General features: G+C 39.6%; 1 protein-coding gene across 1 annotated transcript in view; it reads left to right on the forward strand.

The window, feature by feature from the left end:
- The window catches only part of Myo81F (unconventional myosin 81F), a 198,149-nt gene that overhangs the window by 156,159 nt on the left and 22,652 nt on the right, over positions 1-19,338 (forward strand). Inside the window, exons 20-27 of the mRNA XM_080282157.1 lie at positions 3,360-3,480; positions 4,696-4,871; positions 6,913-7,105; positions 8,650-8,807; positions 9,069-9,293; positions 12,908-13,074; positions 17,437-17,634; positions 19,030-19,222. Of these exons, the coding sequence (XP_080138283.1) occupies positions 3,360-3,480; positions 4,696-4,871; positions 6,913-7,105; positions 8,650-8,807; positions 9,069-9,293; positions 12,908-13,074; positions 17,437-17,634; positions 19,030-19,222 (1,431 nt within the window). The remainder of the gene's footprint in view (positions 1-3,359; positions 3,481-4,695; positions 4,872-6,912; positions 7,106-8,649; positions 8,808-9,068; positions 9,294-12,907; positions 13,075-17,436; positions 17,635-19,029; positions 19,223-19,338) is intronic.

Genomic DNA, 19,338 nt, shown 5'->3' on the forward strand with positions numbered 1-19,338 from the left:
CTTTCAATAACAAAGCTCAGTTCATATCCTCACATCATCCTCAGTATACGTAAGTCTCTGTATGCAAGTATTTATGCAAAACAAATACAGTTTGATACTGTGTGTTGAACTGTTATAAGGGGATGTTAAATACCAAAAGATAAAGTAATCTGCAGTTCTTTTTAATCTGAAATTATGTATGTGAAAATGAAAGAGAATATGAGTATGAGTGTGTGATTGAGAAAGGGATTGAGAATAAGTAAAAGTGTGTGAGTGAATGAGTAAATGTGAGTGAGTGCTTGGCATGAGTGAGAGAATAAACGAGAGAGAGAGAGAGAGAGAGAGAGAGAGAGAGAGAGAGACGGAGAGTAAGTTGAGTGAGGAAAAGTCCTATTGTAGGAAGAGTGTATGAAAGAATTAGCACTGAGAAAGCAAGGAATAAATAAAAAAGCCTGACTAGTTATGATCAGGCTGGGTTCAGGAGTGGCATGGGATATATTAATTTTGTTTCATTTCACCTAATGGTGGCTGTTCATGCTGCTGTCTCTCTGGCAGCCTCCCTATTCAGTCCCTTATCTCTGAGGTTAGACAGGGTGATGAAGAAATAAGTCGGGGAGTGAATGATAAAAATGGTATACTGTTGGTGGAGAAGGGAGAAAAAGTGAGCAGTTAAGGAGAACACTTTAAGGAATTGTTGAACATAGAGAATGAAAGTAATATGAATATAAGTGGCTGGGGAATGGCTGGGAGGAGGAAGGTGAGAAGACAGGAAGGAATCAGTAGGATGGAAGTAGTGGAAGCAATAAAGAATGTCAAGATGGGGAAAGCCCCAGGAATTGATGAAATGTGTGGTGAAATGCTGAAGCATGGGGGAGAGATAGTAGTAGAATGGATGTGGCAGATGTGCAGATTGGCCTGGGAGGAAGTTAGAGTCCCAGAGGATTGGAAGTCAGGCATAAGTATTCCCCCATACAAAGGAAAATGGGAAAAAGAAATGTATGGTTATCACTGGGGCATTTGTCTTCTTAGTGTAATAGGAAAAGTATATGGTAGGATACTTATTGACCGCGTTAGGGAAATAACAGAGGAATTAGCAGGAGAAAAGCAGGGAGGTTTTGGGAAGGTAAGAGGTTGTGTAGATCAAATATTCATTCGTAGGTCTTTTGTGGAAAAGTTTGTAGAGAAGGGAAAGAAGTTGTATGCAGCCTTCATGGATTTGGAGAAAGTATATGACAGGGTGGATAGACAAGGAATATGGAAAGTATTAAAGATATATGGAGTAAATGGGAAGTTATCGAATGCCATGAAGAGTATGTATGAGGGTGCTAAGGCTGCAGTGCATGTGGATGGTGAACTGAGTGAATTCTTCTACCTGAATGTTGGATTGAAACAGGAATGTGTCATGTCCCCATGGTTGTTCAATCTGTATATGGATGGGGCTATAAAGGAGATACATGGCAGGGCCGTGGATGTTGGAGTGACCCTAATAAGAGAGGGCAGTGTTTGGAAACTCCCTGTACTGTTGTTTGCAGATGATGCTGTATTGTTAAGTAAAGAAGAAGGGGAGCTGCAAGGCTTGGTGAATGAGTTTGGGAGTGTGTGTAAGAAATGGAATCTAAGGGTGAATGTAGGGAAGAGTAAAGTTATGGTCTTTGAGAGAAGTGAAGTCACTGAATGTACAGTGAGGCTGTGGACAGGGCGACATGGAGGCAGTTTGTTTGTGGCCACCCCTTACGGGATTGAGGCATCTGGCAATAGATAGAAGATAGATAGATCTTAGAGGTCACATTCTATGACCTCATCTCAGGTCTTTTTTAGTTTGCCTCTTGTAACCCAACTCTCAGTGTGCATACTTCTCACCTTCCACATACAACTGTCATAATTTCTCCTCTTGACTTCCCCAAGCCATCTCAATCTATCCCTCCTCATCACAACTCCAATTCATTCCAGTTCCATTCTTCCTCTCAGCTCTTCCTTCGCAATCCTAGCCCTCCTCCCCCAGGTCTTGAATTCAAGGATGCACTGCACATCCATCTAGTCATTGTCATTTCTGTATGTTTGAGCCTGCGAATATTCTCTTCCTTTACCGCCCAGATCTCTGTACCATACAGCTTTACACTCCTAACACATGCTGCATACAAAAATCCCATAACATGGAGGGAGAGCCCTCTCAGTGTTAGGAGAGGGGACAACTCCCTGAACTTCTTCCACTCACTGTTTGCACTAGCCAGACAGTTAGCTCCAAAAGTCAGGAGCTAGAGCAGTGGAAATGGGATTATTGACAAATGGTTCTGAAGTGCAAAGAGTGGATATAAGAAATAATGTGATTAGTGAAAGATGTGGAATAAGGAAGTCTGTGGACGATAGAGATGAAGAGTGTGATTGGATAGTATGGTCACATGGAGAGAATAGATATAAATAGCTTGATGAAAAGATATATAGTATGTGAATGAGTTTTAAGGTGGGAGGAGGCATGATAGGCCAAGAAAAAGGTGGATAGATATGGAAAATGAGTGTGAGAGATGGTGAGGCAGTTGGATGAATTTTGTCTGCGGTGCACGATGAAGGTTTGGCACCCCTTTTAGCTCAGTACTTGTTGAATTAACTCTGTCTGATAGGTAATATGAAACTTGTATATATGACAGGTAGTATTAAATATGTATGTGTGGATAGCTTTGCCTCAGATGTTGAGTTAATATTATGGAGATACTGAATACTGGTATATGTGCATGAATGTTAGACCCATTTCATTGGGTGTGTTGTAGATTTACTTCCTCTATGTTTTTCTTTTTTTCTTGCTCTCAAGACCCTAACTCATCCTGTTTTGGGTGGGAAGAAGTTTGGATGATGATGATGGTGATGATGATGATGATGATGGGTGAGAGAGTGTGAAAATGAATCAATGAGAGTAGTGGAGATTGGATGTGTGAAAGTGAATTATTGTGTGAAAAGTTAGTGAGGGAACATGAGAATGAAAGAGTGAGGGAGAGTATGGAAATGAGAGTGAGAAAGTGAGGGAGAGTTGGGAATGAGAGTGAGGGTGAGAAAGAGGAATGTAAGGTGAGAGTTGGTGTGTGCATGTGAAAGTTTGGGAGTGAGTGAAAGTAAACTTGAGAGAGTGTAAAAATATAGAAAAAGTGAAAGGAAGTTTGAGTGAAGAACTGTGAAAGTGACATATGAGTCTACATGTGTGAGACTAAGAGTGAGAGTGTGAGAGAGTGAGTGAGAATGAGGAAGTGAATATGAGGGAGAGCATGAGGGAGAGTTTGAGAGCGAGTAAGTTTGGAAAATATGAAAGTATGGTGGGGGAGCAGACCTTCAAGAATAAAAAATTCTTCATGCTTTATTTGCATTGTTAATAAATGCCTTTTTTTTTATAGATGAATGGGTTCCACGAAGAAGTGAAAACAAAAGAGCCAATATACGAAACTGTTCCTGTAGGGTTAGCAGGGTCCCAGGGACGACGAGAACCCAACTATGTTTCAGGACCTCCACCACCTGGTAAGACACTGGAAGTTAATCTGTTGTCACAGTTTTCTCTCAAAGTAGTGTTCAGTAGCCATGGTGCATTAAGATATATGGCCATGCTTCTTCATTCGTTTGCTTGTAAAATAACCATGTAGAGTGTAAAATAAGCCATGCACAGTAAACTCTCAGTCATCTGTCTTTGCAGTGTCTGGCCTAACACAATACAGTATCCAGCACATTTTGTTCAAGCTGTTCATTCTCATCTCAAATGTCAGGCCCAACTTGCCTAGCCCCGGGTTCCTACATTCCTCATGGGACAACATAGGATTGGATAATGAATGAATAGATGGATGGATGTATTAATACATTGTCCAACAAAATTAGGCAATATCCTGCCCAGAAACAGGAAGCAATCGGCAGTACTATGCACTTTCCGGTAGTGATGTGTATCATCTGACTCAGACACGGGACACAATTGGCGTGTGGGCAGACCCTGTAACGCACTAACCAATCACAGTGCATTGCAGGAGTGGCCCACCTGGTGCGCCGAGCCTACCGTTGGTTTCTCAGTCTCTCCAATGGACGCCATACAGTGAGGACATATCTGTGCGCTCTGCTCTTGTGACCCACACGATGGAAACCCTAGTGCTATGACTTAGTCTGTGGCCTCCCGGGCTTCATTCATTGCTTTAGTGCTTTGACTGATTTTGTGGCCCTTCATTGTTCTGTGTCTTAGTGCTCTGACTACTGTATAGTGAAGACGTATCTGTGTGTATCTACCCTCCATCAATGCAAGCACTAGGTGAGTATAGTATTATTATGATTATATTATACACTGTATTACTGTACTATATGTACTGTATCAGTACCGGTACTGTATTGTATTTTATGCTTGATTTTAATCTTTTTCTCATGGTTAATATTGTAGGAAAGTTTTTAGGATAGAGTTTCAAGATGGATAGTGACACATTTTCTGGCCCGACATCGAATGGACAACTGATTGGGGGTACCTATGCGGTATCCTGCATGGAGCTTGGCTGAATTACGCTGGATAATTGAGAGTTTACTGTAATAGAATTATTTAATCTGTGATGAGGTTAATGGTGACAGTATTAACACACACAGGTTCACACTATGTAACTCACTTAACAGAAAAAATCATCTGGTATTAGGTAGAGCAGAATACTAGATTTGCCTCAACCATGAGAGAATTGATTTTATGGTACACTGCATGTTTTTCCTTGGCAGGCCCCCCTCCTGCTCCACCTGAAGATAGTGTGGAGCTGCGGCGAGGACGTGAGAGCAGCAAGCACCGTGAAACATCAAGTGAGCGGCGGCGGCGACCTTCAGGACAGAAGAGACCTGCCCGTTCTCCTTCTGCTCGCAGTCCTGGGCCTTCAAGACCCAGCACCAGGAGTCCTGCAGTAAGTACAGTACTCAGATAGCTGCTAGGGTTTCATATAACAGAATTTTTACCTTTTATTCAAATACCATCACATTATTAATACTTAGGTCTTCTGTTGCCAGGTAGCCAGCAGGTGACACTGTAATGGTGTTTGTGATATTTTTTGCATCTGCTGTAAATAAATACTTCTGATCCCTTTTCCCATGTTGGGTTCTGTGTGGTTACATTGTACACAAATGCTGATGATACTCAGTAAAGCACTGGATAAGAGGGAAGTGTATTAGTGTCTGCAACTAAAATTGTGGTTGAAAAGATTAGGAGAAATACACTGAGGTGGTTTGGACATGTGGAGAGAATGGAGAATGAAAGACTGACTAAGAGGGTGTATGTAGGTGAGGTGGAGGGAGGGAGAGGGAGGGGTAGACCAAGGATGAGGTGGAGGGATGGAGTTGAGAGGTATATGAGGGAGGGGGGGGGTGAGTTGGGGGGAGGGGAGTCAAATGGTGGGTGACAGATTGACTTGGAGGCGTTTTGTCTGCGGCCACCCTTTGCGGGATTAGGGCGTCGGGCTATAGATAGATAGATAGATAGAACTAAAATTGTGTAAAATATACCCAGGAACTCAAGTTGAAGTATGCATAGTGTGTAAGTGAATAATGATACATCAGTGGATAGGGCTTATCTTGCACCTGAAAAGTGATTGCAGTATACAGGAATGAAAAAAAGTCGTCAGTAAGTGTGATGACTTTGCCATGTTTGTGCGTGTTAAACTTCCATAGGTGACTGGAAGATTTTCAATCGTGTTATGATATCAGGGGTAATAGGAGATTTGCTTAATTGCATAACAGCCATAAAAAGGAGGGGGGGAGGGGAGGGAGGGAGAGAAGTTGATTCTTTGTGGTTAGCTGATAGAAAGGAGTGATAGCTTTGCCTTGTATAAATGGGTTTGAACCTCCCAGAGGTGACTGAAGATTTTTTAATCATATTGTACTATGTACCAGAGACTTAGAATGATCTTCTACACTTAAATAAATTGAGCAACAGTGTGGTAGGATAGCTTCTGGCCCAGCACCACAAAGAGAATAATATAGGATTGACTCATATAATTTTCATATATACTGCATATTGTCTGTAGCCCTATACTGCAAATAGTTATTATGGTGTTGAATATGCAGTTTTGATCACTTCAGATCAAGGAATACAAGCATTTACTAAATTTTATGCAGAACTAAATTTTACCCTCCTGTTGCATATGAGTGCTTTGTCCTTCAGGGGACAGGTCTTTGTGTTGGAAGCGAAAAGATAAAGGATGGCCGTTTGTGTTGTTTACTGATTTAGTCCATTTCCAGATGCCTGGTGATCTAGTGAGTTAGACACTCCATTCAGATGTGGCTATAAGGGTCTTATTCCAAGGGATGATTAGGGTTTATTGCTTACATAATGCTATTCTGGGATGAGCAGCTGATCACTTTCGCCTTATATGTCTGAAGTGAGTAGCATAGCCTGTGGCCTCTGCACTTCCGATGGGGTATACAGTACTGGATTGGGTGATGGTTGGATGGTTGAAATTGTACTACCTAGATCTTTAAGGTCCTGGATTGTGAATTCAACCCGTGTGTGCCATACTTTAAGGTAATGGTTTTTATTATTATTATTATTTTATTTATTTATTTTTTTTTTAAATCTTCACACCCCATCAGTTCTTGATATATTCTTGCATCTCTTATCAGAAATCAATTCTAGATACAGTACTGCATATATACATCATTTGACGTCAGTTCTAACTACAGCCAAGATAACACAGTGGCACAGTAGTGTTGTATGGTAGTTTGACTTTAATAGATTAGAATTATAGCTAACATTGGAGATACATTCAGTGGCAATGAATTTTAATTTAACAGACCTGTAACTGAACTGGCTGGGATGTTCTGCATCTCCACAGGATGCACACATCACAAGTGTGACTTAACAGAACTTGAATGTTTGTCTTACTCTCCCATATGCTGTTGATTTGCTGAAATTTGAGCTTTCTTCTTTCTCTACTTCTCTTGTCTCTGCAGCCTCGATCAGGAAGTCGTAACAATGGTGTGATAGAAGACCCAGAGCGAGTGGAGCGGCGTAAGCAGCGAGTGGAGCGCAAACTGCATGAACTAGAGGAGATGGAAGAAAACAAAGAGAATGAAAACCAGAATCACTTTGACATGATTGAGTTTGCAGAAAAATTCTTCAATAACCATGAGAGATCTCCTGAAGGTAGGTATGTCTATAATACTGGCAAATGATATGAGAATTGGCACTATAAAGGTCTATATGATATCCCATGTGTATAACCATAGGACATCCACTCTATATACAATTTTTGCATGCATTGTCTCTTCATTTACAATTAGTATCCCTTTGAAAAAATCCATCGTATAATTATTTATCATATGTCGAGTCATTTATAACGTAGGTGCAGTGGGGATACATTTTTTGCCAAGAGCCACCCACTGAACAGAATTTTAAAACAAGTTGCCAGCATACCTAAGCTGGTACTGTAGTTATTTCTCCTCACTGCACATAACCTGCTGCTTACCATCAAAAATAAACCTAAAAGATTAGTTTCCAACTCACATAAGCTGGTACAGTGGTTATTTCACTACACTGCACTTCACTTGCTGCTTGAACTCCAACATCACACTATTGTTTCATCACTGCACTTGATAGTGACCAAGTTCAAAGTCCATTTAGAGAAAGTAAATTATTGTAAGCTTGCATGTCGGCAGTCATACAGTATGCTTGCTGTAGTGCTCATTACCATGCCCATTATATATTGTGGTACAAAAAATTATACCTATCTTATACTGCATGGTTAACTACCTATATTCACATTGGAAGTATGAGAAAAAGCAAAGTTTGTCACCCTCTTGGCTCTGACATTTGATGGTTGTCTTGTGTGTGTGTCAGTGTGCATAGTGGGCTTTTCATCTTACAGCAGGAATGATGCACTGAAAGCAGAGTGGTGTCCTAACTTATTTCACATATTTAAAGCAGTTTATTGATTACTGGGAGGTCAGATAATGGGGGTGTGCTATACAGGTATTTATCGTACTTCCAACCCAGTAGAAAATAAAACCCCTCTGTGAAAGAAACAAGGTGATCAATTTTGTCATTTTAGAGTTAGAGGGGTCTAAGAAAGAAGAAGAATTTGAAGAAATCAAGATTTTTGTTGATTGTTGTTTAGCATGTTAACATTATGTTTAGCAACTTTAGAAGATGTTTTAGACAGAGACAAGCATGGATATTAAGGCTAAATGCATCAAAAATTTAGTACATCCATTTTGGGGAGATACGAAGGATTGTATTTGTTAAGGTTTATGGGCACAGCAGTGCCGTCCCTACATAGAGTGTCTTCTAACACTGATCATTTTCCATAGCAGGAGCTACTGGCTTCATAATTTATGAAGCATGTGATGCAGCTGTCTGGTCTTTCCTTGTCAGTGCTAACTGCAGTATGTAACATGGGTTCGGGGATCTATCTATTTATCTATTGCCTGATGCCATAATCCCGAAAGGGGTGGCCATTTGACTTTGAGTTATTTGTTTTACGGGGAGGGGCACTAACCCTCCAACAACCCACTTGTTGACATGTAGGGAGAATATAATAACCTCAGGTGTTCCATAACTGTAAAAAAACACAAAAAATTAGAGGCTTGTATTTCCCTTCATGACTTGAGTTTTAAGCATTGATTCTAGTGTACTTAAGCATAATACTCTCAGACTTGACCTTTATCAGCATATTTCTTTTGCCAAACCAGGTACCATTATGTCAACATTAACCCGAAAACGTTCATCAAATGCTGAGTTCCTGCCAAAGTATGAGCTGATTACTTACTCCCGATCATCCATCATCCCCACTTCTCATGTTCACTTATATGATCCTGAGAACATCAACCTTGCCTGCACCATCTTCAGGGTTTGTACCTCTCATGTTTATGTATGATCTGGAGAGTTATGATGCAAAGCCATTTGACTTTTGGTGTGTTTTTTTAATTTCTTTGATGTTTGATTAAATTAATGTAAATTTTTCATTACATTCCATAAATTGAAGAGTAAGATGTAAATTTACCATTTTTCTACCACTGCTTTTGCCAGTATGTTTATACTAAAAAATTACTATTAATACATTGAATTTTGATTATTACTCTTACAATTTTGAATAATTTTACCTTGCTAGGATCTGTGCAAGTACTGTCGAGGTGAACTGAAGCCTGAACAGGAGATAAGTACAATCCAGAGCATCATAAGTCATGGCTTGGAGCGGGAAGAGCTACGGTGTGAGATCTATGTCCAGTGTATGCGGCAGGTCACCAACAACCCAAACCCTGAATCTCTAGAACGGCTTTGGCTGATGCTGTGCCTTTGTGTTGTGGCATTCCAGCCAGGCAAGAATTTGCATAAGGTCAGTGGGTTGGAGTTATTCACTATGAATGTCAGCATAGTGCCTCAGAACCATTCAATTCTTTCTCTCTCTCTCTCTCTCTCTCTCTCTCTCTTTTTTTACTCTTCTTTGTGCTGATCTCAACAGTACTAATATTAAAACAAGTATCCCATTGCATGATTTGGGTAGGATCCAAAAACTGCTAATGACAATAGGCAGGTAAGAGATATCAACAAGCACTTTGTGAAATAGATTGATATGTGTGAAGAGGTTAGTAAAAAGAAAAAAAGAAAAGTAGATGTAAACTATTTAAAAGATAAGAAACTGTTTTGGAAAGAGGTGCAAATATAAAGAAATAAACATGGAAAAAGTGTGAAAATCAGAGGAGTAGGAATGGGAGTTTAGTAAGTAGCAGATGGAAAGAATGTTTTCAAAGCAGTGATTGGGAATGATGAAACTTGAACTGTGGTGAACATGACTGATCATGACAATACAGTACATAGAAACTAAATGTGATGCCAGAGTACTGTATGTGGCACTGACAGGAGTGAAGAATGTTGTAAGAAGGTCACAGAATCGGAATGCAGCAGATGTTAATGATGATTATGCACAGATTATAACATTAATTGGAGAGAGTGGAATGAAAAGTTTATTGGAAACATCCCAGTAAGCTTGGATGAATGGAGATGCACCAGAGGAATGGAACAAGACTGTGATTGTGCTCTTGTACAAAAATAAAGATAAATGCAGTGACTGCAGAATTCATTGTGGGATAACTTTGCTTAATTTGTTGTTGTTGAGTAACCCTGGTCTCTCTGACCAAGCAGACTCATCAACTGCCGGCAAGATACCACTCCTGCAGGGTCATCCTTTGTAGGAACCTTGTCATAATAAGGCATGGGGAAGAGTGTGAAAGTTTGGTCCCTGGATGGACACTGCATTTACTTCTTGCCATCCAATTAACAGGGACACAATAGCAGGCTCCACAGCTCCCCATTACAGTGCTTTGTTACATGCGTACCTCCCAGTGTTGTAAATGGGTTCCTTGATTACAGGAAACCATTAAACTTATTGCTCTGTATAGAGCCACCTGAAGTGGAAAGAGTAATAGAGTGACAGGAAGGATGGGAAAAATAAGAATAAGAATGAGAAAGGTGAAGGATGAAGTATGCAGCACTACATCAAGTGATTGGATGATGGTCACCACAACCCACCACCTACTTAATGTTGTAGAAAAGGAATATGGAAGCATATTCAGAGAGAAGGTAAGGAGTGTTGTTGTTGTTGCCCAACCTCAATCCTCCTGATTGAGCAGATCTGTCAGCAGGAGGTAAGCAACTGTCCCTATGACATTGTTCGTAGGTATCCTACATTGTTGATGTTATGTCTGTGTCTTAGAGTGGCATGAGCTGTGCAGTGCTCTGTCAATTATCTTACACTGTATGGGCCTAATCTACAAGCTGGGCACGTGTCATCTGTGATTCCACCCAACCCAAATCTAAGCTGGTAGCTGGGGAGTGCTGGGTGATGTACTGTTCTAAGCCTAGCTTGGGAAACTCAGTCATCTCTGTTTAAGGTTACCTCCATGTCAAGAGGAGGAACTTGTTGTATGGTTTTATGATCAGTGTGTTGTATTGCCCTGTGCGTGAAGTGAGTACATTATGTAGGTGCTCTTTTATTGCTAGTGTTGGAATATCTAGAGGTGGAATATTCTTGTAGAGAGTTTTATTATGTTTGTGTGGGGATTGTTTTATGTGCCTAGATGTGTTGTATGTCTCAGTCATATAATGGCAGGGGTAGTGTGTATTGGAACAGGCTGCTGCATAGAACTGAGTGCCCCTCATGTCTGGCAGTCATGCAGTATGAAAATTTTGATGCCAGAACAGTGGTGCTTGGATGGAATGTACTGTAAAAATGCAAAATGCCCTCTGACCAAGACTGAGGACTTACGATTGCTTTCTGAAATGGCATTAAGGATGACATAAAATTGTCCTTGATCATGCTTAAGATGTAATGTAGCTTCCAGACAGGGCTGGGAGCATAAAAGTGATCATTGTCAATGGAAACTGTAGAGGACACTCTACTCAAGACCCAATCCGTGGCCAAATATCTTCCAAAACCTGATGTGGAGATCAAGTCATCAGTGAGCCAGTAGACATTGATTACGTGCTTCTTCACATGGACTGTCAACGTGATCAGATCCATGAACATGCATTCGTCAGCCATTTTCGCAGGAGCTCATTGCCACATTTTTATGTTGGTGGTCCCCTGGCACTGTCTTCATGCAATTCCTGAAAACTGTTAGTCTTCTTATGAATAAGAGCGGTGGCAGGGTAGTCAGATATTGTGAGGAAATAGTCTAGAGTCTCCCATTCCACATTGTTTGGAAATATTGGCTGTATACCACCACCAGTGATCAAATTTGGGCACATCTGGGTCAAAATTTGCATCACCTTGCCACACAAATGCATCCAAGACACTTTATGACTGTGGTTTATCCTTGATTTCATTTTCACTTGTTTCAGGGCTGGTTGCAGCATATGAACACTTCCCTTTGCTTGCATGTGGTGGGTGGGCAGTGCAGTGTGGTGTGGTAAGAATGATGTGTGGTGTGTGTCATCAATATAATATATCTATCAGCACCCCCTCAACACTGTTATTCAGTCCACACCCACACTCATAGTGCTGGTGCTCCTTAATAGGCACAGAGTTGCTGGATTAGGGAGGAGTGAGGGAGACTGAACAAGAGCAACACAACTCACTGGGTTACTGACTGTGTATGTTGCCTGCCACACTTTGACATGCAACAGAGCATAAGTGAAATTTTTTCTTTCCAAATATTAGGGATGGCTATTCAAGACTGGTAATTCCCTCTGTGATGGCAAACCAATTGAAATTTATGCTCGCTTCAGTTTATGACACTCAGCATTTGCTCCAAAGTAGGTTGATGTCATCAGTAAATGACACCCAGCCAGGAGGGGTAACTTGGTAGCCAACAGATTGACCATTTGGCAGGTGTATGTAAAATGGATCTATGAAAATACTGTACTAAAAAAAATATATGGAGATGGTAATGGATTTGAGGGAGAACTAGGTTTCCAAAGACTTGAATATTATATGAATGATTTTGTGGCCATATTTTCACTGGGTATCATATTATTAGTTTTTTTGGTTAATCTTTAATTGTTTCTGGATCCTGTCTCATCCCATGGTCATTAGGGACACGATGGTGATGATTCATACTTTCAGAACTCTCTGTTCTATTCAGTAATATACTGTATTGGCATATTGCAGAATCATTCTAGGGACTGTTGTCAAAATGAAAACAACATTAATAAAAAAAATTAAATAGCTGAAACAGTTGTCACAGGGATCTCCTTGAAAGCCTTGTTAATTGAGTCTTATTAAATTTCCATTCTTTTGTACCTGAGCATCTAAATTCGTGTACCATATTTCGGCCTGTCATATCATTTTCTATTTTCAGTAACTGTTAAACATCACTATTTGACCACTTAAGTTATTGTAAGTTACTGTACTTTAATTGCAGCCGTTAAGTTTAAACAACAATTTCTGTTTTCATAAAGGTTTGAAATTGTATTGTAAATGCAACTTTTTTTCTTTTTTTTTCCCCCCAGTATTTTGTGAGTTTCCTGCAAAAGAATTTGAGCTTGGAAGGAAAGTTACGACAGTATGTTCAGTGGTGCTTGGAAAACTGCAAGAACACAAAAGTCTCATGCAGACAATTACCACCATCTTCAGTGGAGATTGCAGCCATGAAGAAACTGGGTACCATTGTGTGCAGGTAAGTTTAAATGAGTGCCATTCCATACCTTCACGGTATACTGTATGAGATACAAAGAATTATATTAATTGTACAGTACAGTATATTGATCCTGAAAGATATTCAAGCTTGGAATGAGTATCTCTGTATTTTTATTATAATTATTATATGGTGCCTGGTTAGTGGATAATTAAGGCACTCCAATTAGATTGAGCAAGTGAAGGTCTATTTCCAAAGGGTGTGTTGGGTTTATTGATCACTTAATGCCACTCAGGGATGAGTGAGGGTGGTCACTCTCATCTTAAATATCAGGACGATCTTGCTTACCCCCAGGCTCGAACACTCCTCATGGGGCAACACAGGATTAAATGATGATATGAGATGAGATTATTATTATTATTATCATCATCATTATTATTATTATTATTATTATTATTATTATTATCCATCCATCCATCATCTAACCCTACGTTGCCCCATGAGGAGCGTAGGAGCCTGGGGCTAGGAAAGTTGGTCCTGGCATTTAAGATGAGAGTGAATTATTATATATATATATATATATATATATATATATATATATATATATATATACAGGAAAAGCAATACCAGTGTTGCAACGAACAGCATATTTATCATGTCCAGACGTTTCGACATATTTATCTATGTCATCTTCAGTGGATCTAAAAAGATGACCTTTTTCATCTTTTTAGATCCACTGAAGATGACATAGATGAATATGTCAAAATGTCTGGACATAATAAATATGCTGTTCGTTGCAACACTGGTATATATATATATATAGATTATCCTTTAATTGTGACAGGATATATGTAATGTCATTTACATTATTAATGTATATTAGAAAGTGATCATCCTACCACATTAGATGAAACAAGAAACATACATTATGCATACATCCATTTATCATTTAGTCCTTTATTCCCACGTGATGAGCATGGGCCTGGAGATAGGCTACTTTGTCCACCTGAACTGTATGGCAAGAGTGACCAGTTACTCCTCCCTGAATGGCATCATGTGAGCAATAAACCCAGTTACCCTGTTAGATGTAAACCCTAATGGGCCACATCCTGTTAAAGTGCCTAAACCTACTTAACCACCAGGCATCTGTATGGTTATGTGGTTACTACCAAAAGGAGTAAATGGATTCCTTGGCTACCATTTGGCTTATCACTCAGTGGAGAGTTACCCGAAGGTCACATTGCATCAAGTGAGTTGATTTTGGGCACCCCCACCTGCCTCATACATACATACTGTATATAATATTCATACATTCATTCATTCATTGCCAGACGCCATGTATCCCAAACGGGGTAGCCAAGGCCTATTTTCAGAAATAGTCTTCCAAGCTTGTGTGGGTCATTCTTGTTCACTTGATGGCTGCTTTCTAGGTTAAACTGGCTTTTGTAGCATTCAGATTCATTCATTCCTCTGATCTTAGTATGCCTCCTCATGACACCTCACATTGTCCTTGATCTGCCCACAGGGGTTTTCCTTCCATGCTGAGGTACGTACATTGCTTCACCCAGTTACACCCACTTAATTATTATCTCTACATGTCCAAGCCCCAATTTTTTTTTTTTTTTTTTTTTTTTTTTTTTTTTTTTAATGTGTCCAACTATGAGCAGAGGCTTGATAGTCTGTTCTCTGTGACCCATCAGTTCTCCTGCATGCCACAGTCTTACACATGTTGCCACGTTGGCAGTAATACCTACCATCCATACTAAATATGTGCTAATGCTGTCTCATTCAGGACTGGTGTAATGGTACAGTGGGGTGTTTTTTGAGTTTCTTGTAAGAGTAATAATATCTGTTGTAACAAACTGCAGGAAATCAGACTATTTCCTGTCCCAGCCTGGGATCAAACTCATGTCCTTTAGGACAGCAACTAATTTCTCAGGCCATTTGACCATCACTTCCCCCAGCACACCCATACACATGACATCACTAATGTCATTAACCTGCCCCGTCCCGACTGATTTTCCACCACTGCCCCCCCCTCCCCCATCCTGACTAATTTGGGGAAAAATTTGGGGGGGCTCAAACCTCCGCTTTTGGTGAGAAACATCGAAAATTCATAGAGAAATCGCTCACCTGAGGTTTAAAATACAGGATACAGGTAGCAGTACCCCTTACCTTACTGTGTTTTCTATCAGGCTGGCTCCAAAGAAAACGAGTTCTGTGGGAGGGTAACTATTCCACACCACTCATAAACGGTATTTATTTATTTATTTGGTATGATTTTATACGTAGTACAAGAGTATATTGGTTTTCACACAGTAATATAGGCAATATAAGCATTGTTTCACTCACCAAACACATCAAAATACCTGATCTTTTTTGGTGACATTACCTGATCATCATTTCTGACTGTTTCTTCCTCTAATGCTATGTAAACTTTGTCCTCCACCTTTTCATCGATTGGGGAATCACTCTGGCATTAAATTTCGTACCGTGGCACGACATGTTTTTATTGGCGAGGACACTGGTAACAGGTGAATTGCCAAGACAGTGGTGTGGGGGGGGGAGGTCATGCAGGGTAAGGCATTGACCCTGCCTGGCATCTTGTAGAGGAAGGTGTCCCGTGTATACATACCAAAAATCATGCACAAAATTTGAAAATTGTGCAAATTAGGGACCTTGCAATTGCTGCGTGTTTATATACATCAACGGGAGTCACAGTGACAAAACGTGTGGACGTATATACGTCAACGGGAGTTGGCGGGTTAATACACATTGTTCAGGAATAATTTTATTTGTTCACTAATGTCAAAAATGCACATTGCTCAAGAATCCTTTTATCTGTTCACTAATATCATTAATACACATTCTCAAGAATCCTTTTATTTGTTCTGTCCATCATTGTTTCAATACATTTTCATCTCATTCTCATTTCAGAACAGATGCTGAAATCATCAAACATCTGCCTTCTAAACTATGCACAGTTCAGTACCATTGAATATGACATTTTTTTCTTGAAATGCACTCAGTTTCTTCTTCATGTGGCAATAAAGAATTCATTGTTGATAGGGATATGAACCCAAATTTCTTCTTCCCACTTTTTACTAAGGCATTTTGGTTATCTTCAACACCATCTTCTGCACTGATCATTTCCCCCAAATATGATAACTCATCAGCACACTCTAGTACTACATCCTTTACGGTAATCTCCTCCAGCCTTTGTTGGATCACATGATCTCTCTTGCATATGTCAAAATCTTAAATGGCTGCACCTGTATATATATATATATATATATATATATATATATATATATATATATATATATATATATCTTTTTTGACATATGTCCTCCAGGGACCCTCCATTATTTTTCTCACCTTTGGCACTCAAACATACCTTTTTATATCATTCATAGTGCTCATACCAACTCTTCCATCCTGATCTCCCCTCACATACACACAATGACTGCTTGGCGTATTTTCTGCCACTCCCTCCCCGTAGTCTCTAAGCCATTTCTTTCTTTCTTTCCACTCTTCGCTCATTACAAGGTGCATATGGGGTAATCAGAACCACTATCACCTTCTCAGACTTAAATTTGATTTACATTCATTTTGAATTTCTACATCAATAATTATTGATTCATCTCTGTTTTTCATCATTTACCAGCAACCTGGTCATTTCTTTTTCCCTTTTACACATTCCCATAGATGAACCTTACATACTACATTTTGCTGTTTGTTCAGTGTAGTCCTTCTCATCTTTGTCTTGCATAGCACCATTACAGTGCTCCTTCCTTTCATATATCCGTTCACTTTATGTTATCTGTTACATTTGTCACTCATATCTTGCACATATCACACAACTGCACAAACTAGCCTAGTTTTACTAGACTTTGGCTGGTGTGGGACCCTGATTAAAAGCCATCTGGACCATTTTCTGATAGAATTTTTTTGGGGTAGGATTATGGGAATTTCTGGTTTTCACCAACCTTTCTCTTGTAGCCAAATCAACATTCAGGGAATATAGGGGTGTTATTACCTCAAACCTTAGAGCTGCCACTGGTTTTATGGTTAATTACTCAAGTGTAGCAAGTGTAGTAAATAGTGTCCTGGTACAGAATCACCCATATGACCTTCCACTCAGTGTAGTCACCTGTAAGTAGCATTTCAACAGGTGAGTGGATGGCTTAAAGAATTATTGTATTCTTTACCAGTTATGGCAAATGCTGTCCAAAGCCCCGATGTGAGTGGCTGTCAAGAATCTACCATTTAACCCACATCTTTAAAAGTTGAAACTTCAAGATATTGTGCGTTGTTTGATATTTTGGGAACAGTAATTAGTTGATACTGATTTCTTTGTGCTTTTTTTTTCTTTCTTTCATGAGAACTATATTCACCCTCCAGATTTTTCTTCCTTGACGGACGGACAAAAGCCATTGATGTGCATCCTCGGGACACTGCTGGAGATGCCATGCAGAAGCTGGCTGATCGTCTAGGCCTTGCTAGTTTAGAGGGCTGGGCCATATATGAATCAGGGTCTGATGGAGACAAGCACGTCAAGAGCCATGAATATTTATATGATGTCATATCATCTTGGGAAACGTGAGTTTACATCCTCTCTGAAGTATTTTCATGGGTTGGTGTAGATTTTAAAAGATATCTATACCATAACCAAATAAGAATTGTTTTGTGTGAATTCCAGAGTATGTTGATATGTATTGGAAATTCTTTATTTCAAAATTCCATTTTTACATATCATCTTTTCATTAAACTGATCATTCAGATGAATGTATGAATACTGACATGGAAGATAAGACAGACATCAGAGTGTCTGGTAGATGGTGGACAGTTTGTTTCCAGAATTATATGAGATGTTTGAATCAGATTATAACATTAAAGCATATGATGGAGAATGTATGTGAGAAGGACTGTAAGATAATGGTACCAGTAGGAGATCTAGAAAAAATATGTATTATGGAGAACAGAGAGGGTTTATGAAAGGCTTCTATGTATGTGTGGTGTAGAAAGAAAGTTGATAAATATTGTAAAGAGGTGTAATGATTGTTATGAGGGTATGTAGGGTAAATTAATATTCAGGAGAGTGGTTTTGCTTGTGAGATGGAGCCAGAATTAAAGGGTTTGAGTGATGTGTGAATAAATGGATGATCCATTACACTGAGCATGCTTTTTAATGGTTCTCCTGATTTTCTTTCTTTCTTTCATTCTTTCTATCCTCTTTCTTTGTTTGTGGATTGTTTCTCACCTCATTTCTTAGTTTGGATTTAGGGTTGCCTGATGAGGATGACAACACTGTACTTCTCTGTATAAAGAATTTTTCACACCTATGAGGCAGAATGGTATTATTTTTGGCAACTCGTCATATGCAGTTGTTTGAGATTCAGCCTGTCTGTGTTTGTGCATCTGTCTACGTATCCATGCCTTAACTCTTTGTAGGCTGTGTAATGGATCTGAGTGAAACTTTCCAGTTGGGTTCATTTGGTTGTTCCGAAGGTCTTCCACTAAATAAAATTTTTCAACCTTGATTTTTAGGGGAGTCAGGACCTCTCACCATATTTAAAATTCTCAGAAATAGTGAAAAGAGAGCAGATATATATGGCTTTGATATCTTAATACATGTTGTACAATGGACGCTCATCTACAATGCGATATTTAGGGAGCTTGAACCTCCCCCAGTAATTCTTGGGGAGCCAGCCTCCCAAAATTAAAAACAATCAGGAATAGGGGAACATGAGCACTGATTTTGAAAATCAGAGATTCTCCATCAGAAATCAGACAGTAAGTTCCATTAATATTCCATGAGACCTGTTTACTTTAGGTTGATTGAAGAATATTATTGGAATTGTGTTTTGTCAGAGTTTTAATTATATACTGAATGCTTTGAACATACTGTGTATTATTTCAGCTTTTAACAGTATCATTGCTTCTTCAGTGTGAATTGTGCTTTGTTAATCGCAGGCATAAATACTGATTCCTCAGAAAACAACAGAAGGCTGCTGGGTCTGGCAGCCAACATGGAACTAGTGGAAAGCGGTCGTCGGGCCAGTCAGTCAGTGCTGGAGAAAATCGGTTTGTATTTCGCAAGCGCCTCTTCCGTACTCCTCGTGAGATACCCAGTGATCCTGTGCAGGTCAACCTTCTCTATGCGCAAGCTGTCTACAGTGTTGTTAGGGTGAGAATGAGAGTTTTGTGTAGTATTTCTTATGCATACAGCCATTATTACCAACCTGTCCCTTTGTTAATTATCTCATATCCAAAAACTTCATCCACAGTAGTAACTCTGCCCTG

The sequence above is a fragment of the Coenobita brevimanus genome, chromosome 92, assembly GCF_032717465.1.
Source record: "Coenobita brevimanus isolate Jiangsu-jjx chromosome 92, ASM3271746v2, whole genome shotgun sequence".
In the NCBI taxonomy this organism is placed as follows: Eukaryota; Metazoa; Arthropoda; class Malacostraca; order Decapoda; family Coenobitidae; genus Coenobita; species Coenobita brevimanus.